The 7,756-nt window shown below is 32.6% G+C and overlaps 1 protein-coding gene across 1 annotated transcript; it reads right to left on the bottom strand.

The window, feature by feature from the left end:
• Nucleotides 1-3,288: 3,288 nt before the first annotated feature.
• LOC145055627 (serine/threonine-protein kinase 52-like) lies at nt 3,289-7,249 on the bottom strand. Its single transcript, XM_079003984.1, has 6 exons — nt 6,731-7,249; nt 5,794-5,915; nt 5,495-5,703; nt 5,235-5,409; nt 5,006-5,140; nt 3,289-3,713 (listed from the first exon to the last, which is right to left on the bottom strand). Exons 1-6 carry the CDS (start codon nt 7,104-7,106, stop codon nt 3,507-3,509), a joined length of 1,224 nt encoding a protein of 407 aa, XP_078860110.1. The 5' UTR covers nt 7,107-7,249; the 3' UTR covers nt 3,289-3,506.
• Between the last annotated feature and the right edge of the window lie 507 nt (nt 7,250-7,756).

The raw sequence follows: 7,756 nt of genomic DNA, 5'->3' as shown, positions 1-7,756 counted from the left end.
AACTTATAAAATTCTAAAAATGTTCATTTGTTAAAAACTATCATAGTTGACAAATACAAAATTATATAACAAGATATTCAAATATAAAACTAAAGATAAGGCATATGAAAAAAAAAAAAAAAAAAAAACTAGTATTTAAGTCATCCTGCGTTTTGCGACGGAAAACTCATTTGTTAATAGTAAAAACAAAACATAACTTTGATGCACGTAATAACTAATTTGTAATTGGTGTGTAGAACGTGATTTACAAATGCTCATAGTCTACATATTATACTATATAAAGTGGACCGGAAAAATATCAAAATAAAATTTTGATCCAAACAATTATGTATGGAGAAGACGGACGAAAATAAAGCTTGAAAGTATATCTTAAGGAAATTGATAAAAACGAAAATAAATTATGTAATTGACGAAAATGTAACTTCAATTCATGGATAAATCATTTGCAATTCATATATAGATTGTAATGTATAAATATCAACAATCACATCAAATGGACCACAAAAGTATCAAAATAAAGTTTTTATTCAAAAAATGATGTATAGAGTAAAAACGAAAACCATAAAAAAATATATAAGGGACAAAAACGTAACTTTAATGTGTGAGATAACTTCTTTGCAATTCGTATATAGAATGTAATTTACAAATGTCAACAGCCCGTATATATCATGGTGATGATTATACCATATCAAATTAACTATAAAAATGTCAATAAAAAGTTTCAATGCAAAAAAAAAAAAATATATGTAGGAGGGGTTCTAAATGACGTGAGGCGTGGCGTGGCGGCAAAGCCAAACCTCAAGATTAACGAGTCATGGCAATGTAACATCTCGATGATAAGGTATTTCTAATGTTGCCCCCCTATATTGAGAATTATTGCAATTTGGACCCTGAGTGAAAGAAAAGTGTACAAAAGAGGCCCTAGTGGCATTTTCGTAATTTTGGAGGTTGAGGCAGTACACCATGCGTACGTGTGTACGCTGAGCGTACTAGGGCGCACCCTAGTACGTAGGGCGTACGTGCCAGACATGCAAACCCTAACTTTTAGGGTTTGACTCATATTTAAACCCCATTATAGCCTCATTTCCCCTCACCTCATCAGCCTCCATCCTCTTGATTCATTTTGCAACCCTAATCTACCTTGTGGAGCATTTCTAAGCTTGAATGTGTGTGTTTTGTGCTCTTGAAGAAGAAGGAAGGAATGAGAGACCACCTTGGATAAGTGAAGCATTTTGGATCCAAGATTACACCACCTTTTGGCACCATTTTGAGGTATCAAGTTCTGAACTTGGTGAAGTTTCATTTAGATATTGTGTTGGAATGGTTTTTGGTCCTTTTTGTCCCAAATGTGGAGATTCATGAACATAGCATGTTCTTGACACGTTAAGTTGTCCTTTCAGACCTTTGGATAGGTCTTAAGTCATAAAAATGGGTTCCAAATAGTTGGTTTTGCTTCATGTATAATTTAGAATGTCTTAATGGATTAGGAAGTAGAATTAAGCACTTAACGGGCATGCAAAGTCATAAAGTTGAAAACTTTATGACTCTTGAGGGTATTTTAGCCATGGATCTAAAAGATGGACATACTTAAGCTATTAAGCTCTTATTGTGAGTTTGGGCTTCTGGGAGTACGCCCCACGTACGAGGTCAACCACCACGATGGTGGTCAACATTCGAGTACACGTCGCATACATTTGGAGTACGCCCCAGGTACTCACTCTGTGGTGACTCGGCTGAGTTGACTTGGTTGGGTTGACTTGACTGGGTTGACTTAGTTGATTTGTCCAGTTTTGACTTTGACTTAGAGCAAGTTTGACCAAGGGATATTTTGGGTCTTTTTGGTTAGTATTTAAAAATTTTCCTTTTTGGTTGGTGTTTGAGAATTTGTTCATTTGGTTGGATAGGTGGCGGTTAGAGTTGATATTCGGAGTCGGGACCTCATCAGCTATTGTTCTGTTTGTGAGGTGAGTTTTCCCTCACTGTACTTATGGGTCGAAGGCACCAAGGTCGACCCATTGGATTAGATATCATGTTATGTGATAGTATGTTATCATGTCGTAGTGATCTCTTAGATCAGTATCCTGGTAGATAGGATGATGTTATGCTTAATGATCTGTAGATCTGCCTGATTGTCATTTGTCTTATTATATGTTATCTGGTATATGTGCACATATTTGTGGGTGGTTTAGGCTTTACTGTTATGTGTGTGAGTCAACACACCGAGGGCATTCCAACCCGATGGATGATTGGGCCCGAGGGTATTCCAACCCGATGGTTGATTGGACCAAACATGCTTATGACACGAGGGTATTCCATCCCAAGGATGACTGAGCCTATCGTAGGCATGCCTGGTATTCCAGCCCAGAGGTTGATTGGGCCAGGCATGAGTGTTGTGCAGGTGATTTGTTTGTGGGGTGGTACTTTGGGAGAACTCAATAAGTTTCGTGCTTATAGTTTCATTTTATTATTTCAGGTGTTTCAGATGATTGTGGAAGGCGAAGGCGTGACCGTACACATCCTTGGTTTTACAATGGATTGGATCTTGGGAGACTTTGATTTTAAATAATATTTTGGAAACAATGGTTTTGTAAACACTTTTGTTAATAAATGAGTTGTTTTGAAAGGTTTAAATTGGTTATGATTTCGAGATGTCAGAGGCGAGCCATGGCGTTTTTCAAGGTGTGATGTAAGATTGTGATTTTGTATTAATTTATAATTATATTACCACATAAATATGTTTAAAACCTAGGTTATCTTATAAGAATTCAAGTAATATGTTTTAACTAAATGATGACTTTTTATTTATTAAGATATTAAATTAATGGCCATAAACATTATGCATATTCTTTTATTTTATTTATATAAGTTTAAAACATATGTTATCTTATAAGAATTCAAGTAATACAGATTTAAGAATAATTAATTATTTTTTACAATAGTATTTGATAATATCAATGACTTAAATATATTTCACGAATTATTAAGATATTTAATTTATTATGATAAACATCATTCATATTATTTTATTTTATGTATACAAATGTTAAATGTATGTTACCCTATAAGAATAAAAGCAATATGGTTCAAGAATAATAATTATTTTTTACAATACTAATTGAAAATGTTTATTTCATAGTTAATGATATCGACTTAAAATTTTTTAACGAAACATGTGTTATTAGTTATATATAAACGTGCAATAAACCAATGTTATAAAAATCAGTTGGGCCGGGAACCACATATGCACAACCAAACACGACCTGATTATGGTACTTCAGGTAAACAAAATTAGACAACTACACCCAGATAATTATTACATAAATTTATATCACAAAAAAAAAACATATATAAACAGTAATTGTTATAATAATATTTATATAGCAAACAACCAAATAAGGCATATATAAACATGCTTGTCTACCATTTAAATGAGAAAGTGACAAAATTTTTGTGTCTGTTTACGTCCTCGTAAACTTATGCAAAATGATGAGGAAAAACGATATAAATCAGGGGCCACGGGTTTTGGCAAAACAAAGACAACCAGAGGCTTGATCTTCGGGGATCATTCCACCGCCTTTACTTGTATCAATCGCCTCTAAAAGCCTCACCACCTCATCCATTTCGGGTCTCTTGTCCGGGTTCGCATCCCAACATTTTTTCAAAATGCTTGCAAATGCACTCGGGCAGCATTTTGGAATGTCGGGTCGTAGATTCTGTATACAAAATATAAAATTTTAGACTGAAAGTAGCCACGGTGGTATGTTATATATTATAAGTAAATAAACTATGTATTTATGAGTGTTTCTTTACTTAATGAAGACAAAACTTTATTTGGTAAGTAAGCTACATCCGAGTGTTTTTCTTTTTACTTGATGAAGAAAATATGATTAATAACATCGATATTCCATTTACAACCCTACTCTATTTTTTACTCCAAAAACTATATTCCTAATATTTTCTTTTTTTAAACTTATAAAGATTGTCAAAGACTCTTCAACTTATTAGTTTTTCACATATTTATTAAATTTTATATGAATTCGATACATAAATAATAAATTTTATACCTATGATTAATTAATATCACTTAAATTATAGTTAACTAATTAAAACAAAGTAGAAATTGATAAACCTAAAATGTGAGGGGCTAAAGTTGACAAGTGAAAGTTCAACTCCAATATTACTATTTCTAATGGGGCGGTGGAGATGGTTTAACTCAATGTATTCCCACCACAAAGAAACCATCTTCTTAGCTTATTTGTGGGTCCCACGACGACAAAAGGAACTTATTTCAAGGTCCCACAACCTATTTAGAGGACAAAAGGAACTTATTTGCAGGTCCCACAGCTTTTAAATATATATTTTAATTACAAGACAGAAGAAAAAAAAAACAATTTTTAAATAAGCTCCTCCTAATAAACGAAGAAGTCAACTTTTTTGAAAAAACTCAGAATTAGGTTGACTTATCTTGATGTAGTTTTTTGTTAAAGGAAAATTCCTCTCGACAATTCAAAAACCTCGTTAAATCTCCACTATAACAAAAACCTGTTGTCAACTTATCTAAAGGTCCCACTAATTTTAATTTGTATCATTTTTATTATTAATAATAAATATCACAATAATACATTGTTACTTATATGGTTTTAATACTTATTTATTTCTACATGTAGCAAGGTCAATGGTTTCAAAAGTCAATTTTTGAAAAGGCGTAGTTGAATAACCCTCCACAATGCTTAAGAAAGTTTTTCATTTTGAATAAACAATCAATAAGCTCCGAATCCGATTGTAGATGCTCTAAATAAAGAAAGTCAAAGAAGTGAGGTCTTCCCTAATAAGTCAACTTTTTACAAATTCTCAATCGTTTTTTTTTCTTCCATCTTCACAAGTGTGTGGTTATTTTCTCATATATTTTTTAAAAACAAATCATCTAAAATATATTCCAACAAGTTCGTGTGTGTGTGTGTGTATGTATTATATAATATAAAAGATGAATAAAAGACAAACAAACCTGACGAACAACTGCAGAGGATACTTCAGCAAAACTAAGGTCAGCATAGGGCATGTCACAGCAATAAATTTCCCATAAACAAATCCCAAAACTATACACATCACATTTCCGATTGTAGGGCTTTCCATCAAGAACCTACAAATCAAGAAAATCAAAAAAAAAAATCTCGTTATCTTTTATTCTGATTCTTAATCTTATAGTTTGAATAATCGATTTGAATTTGAAATACCTCTGGAGCCATGTAGCCCAGAGTTCCTGTTTCACCAGTCATGTCTCTAGGGTTTTGAGCTTCAACACGAGCAACTCCAAAATCAGCAATCTTTAGGGTTCGATTTAAATCCAACAGCATATTTTCGGTTTTCACATCACGGTGTACAATCTTCTTTGTGTGAAGGTAGCTTAAACTGCAAAAAAAAAAAATCCTGATTTACAATGATCATATAAACGTTCTTTTTCTTTTTGAAAAAAAAGGGAAAGAATTTAGGTCACCCTCTAGAGAGATCTAAAGCAAGCTGAACAACAATCTTGAAAGACAGTTTCTTTCTACTATTCCTGATTAGATATTTCTTGAGGGTCCCACCGGGAAGATACTCCACCACAACACAACAAGCCCTTGAGGGTAAAGAGTTCTGAGCAGCATTTGAAGTGTTATTTGTTGGGATCTTAAGATCTGAAGTCCCCATTGAAGCTCCAACAAACTACAATATTTTTTAGAAAAAGAAAATACAAATAAAGACATGAAAATTTGTTGGCTATTTAAATTAAATATATAATTAAAAAGTATGAACCTTGGTGACGTTTGGGTGGTCAAGTTTGTGCCAAACAGCAACTTCTTGTCGAAAAGATGTCCGAAGATTCGCAGTCTCAGCAGCAGTGGCAAGTCCATCCTCTCCCCAGTCCAATACCTTCACTGTAAGATTGATCAAAATTACTAAATTAACCCTGATATTACATTATTAATCACATCATTATTTGAATCTGATTCTTAAAGTGTACCCTTGTGAACACTTTAAATTAAGCTACAACATATCCAACATTCACGTAGTGCTGTCGTGTGTTTTGCTATATCTTATACTTAACTCATCATTACAAGTTACAACCATTAAAAGGTTATAAAAAAAATCTTATATATCTAATTACAAAGAAATGGTCAGTTTTTATGCAAAGTCTCCTAATAAACATGTAAGGTGACCTCGTAAGAGGGTGGTAGCAAAAATCAGGTAATAATTATGATTTTCTGATTATTTACAGTAAAGATAATAAATGTAGAATTAACTAATTAACAAAAAACACCTTATTTGAGATAAAAGTGGAGTTAGCTAGCTAATTATCCCTAAGAATAAGCAAATGATTATTTGATCTTAAGTTTGATTATTCAAGTGCGAATAATCACTTTATATAAACATATATAAAACTTGGAGGGATTCATCAGAAACCATCCAACTTTTAGAAAAGACATTCTTATTGATTATGAATTTATGAACCTAACAAAATATTTACAATTTTGGGGGAAAAAGTAATAAATACAAAAAGTTGATCGATTTCTACTGTTCCCATGTCAATTATTCCAAGATAAATAACAAGTATGAACCGAAGAACACCGCCACAATTATCATCTCTTTATAACAATCAAATCAATACCCACAAAAATTAAAACGTGAAAAATAACAAACAACGATTAATTAATAAATATTACTATAATGGATGAACATGGAGAATGTTTACCTGCAACATCTTGACCATCATAAACGCCTCTGTAAACAGTACCATAAGTTCCATGAGCGATAACATTCCTTATATCCAATTTAGCTAAATCAATTTCCCATTCCTCTTTTTTAGTATGAGCTGCTTCTTTCTCTCTATCTCTTGACCAAACCCTACTTAAATGTTTATCCAATTGAACATCCCAGCTCTTGAAATCGATCTTATCAGCCCTCAAAAACATTTCTTTATTATTCATATTGCCAAATTCCTTCGACTTTGAACCTAAACCACTTAGTTGACCACTCGAATTTTTTGGTGAAGAACCAACGCTTCTTGATTCGGGTTTCATGGTAGCAGTCTCACCATCGGTTGATTCTTGAAATTTCTTCAAATCCATGGTATATATATAGTCGGAAGAAAGGGTAAACTGAAAAGTAAGGAACAGAATCAGGGTTTTTACAGCATGGTTTGCAAGATTTTTTGAAATTCAATAAAGAGAGAAGCAATCAAACGCAAAACAGCCCTTCAAATGTTGAAAGAAGTAAAACCCATAAAATAAAGAAAATATGAAGTGGACTTTGGAACAAGATTGGAAAAGAAATTAAACCCAGATGGGAAAAGACGGAATTCTTCAAAGGTTTCTTGAAAACAAATACCCAAATAAAACCTTTTAAATGTTGGAATGAGTAAAACCCACAAAATTCTAGAAAAATGAAGTTGAATTGAAGCAAAAACTAGAAACCCATTTAAACCTCAGATGGAAAAGAAAGAAGATTTTTCAAAGATTCGAAGGATGTGACTTCAAATTACGCAAAAAAAATAACCCCTGAAAATAAGGGATTTTGATTTTTGGTGGTGGAGAGGAGCAGAATTTTGTTATGGAAAGAAGAATCAACGAAGAAGAGAGAGAGAGAGAGAGAGAGAGGCTCTTAAAATAGTCGCTGTGTGTGATCTCACCCAGAACCCAAAATATAATCATTGAAAATTAGACTAGAAGAATTATATATGACTTTTTCAACTTTTACTTTAAAATTGACAGAAAATTCG

The sequence above is a fragment of the Lactuca serriola genome, chromosome 5 (genome assembly GCF_051521515.1).
Source record: "Lactuca serriola cultivar US96UC23 chromosome 5, Lser_US96UC23_V15, whole genome shotgun sequence".
Taxonomy (NCBI): domain Eukaryota; kingdom Viridiplantae; phylum Streptophyta; class Magnoliopsida; order Asterales; family Asteraceae; genus Lactuca; species Lactuca serriola.
This window is presented reverse-complemented; position numbering and strand designations above follow the sequence as displayed.

Excerpts from the sequence above, each read along its gene's own strand:
- LOC145055627 (XM_079003984.1), bottom strand. The coding sequence starts at position 7,106 with ATGGATTTGAAGAAATTTCAAGAATCAACCGATGGTGAGACTGCTACC. Across the intron at positions 5,916-6,730 it reads TGATGGTCAAGATGTTGCAG|TGAAGGTATTGGACTGGGGA; the intron begins GTAAACATTCTC and ends TCAATCTTACAG. Across the intron at positions 3,714-5,005 it reads CCTCTGCAGTTGTTCGTCAG|AATCTACGACCCGACATTCC; the intron begins GTTTGTTTGTCT and ends TTTTGTATACAG.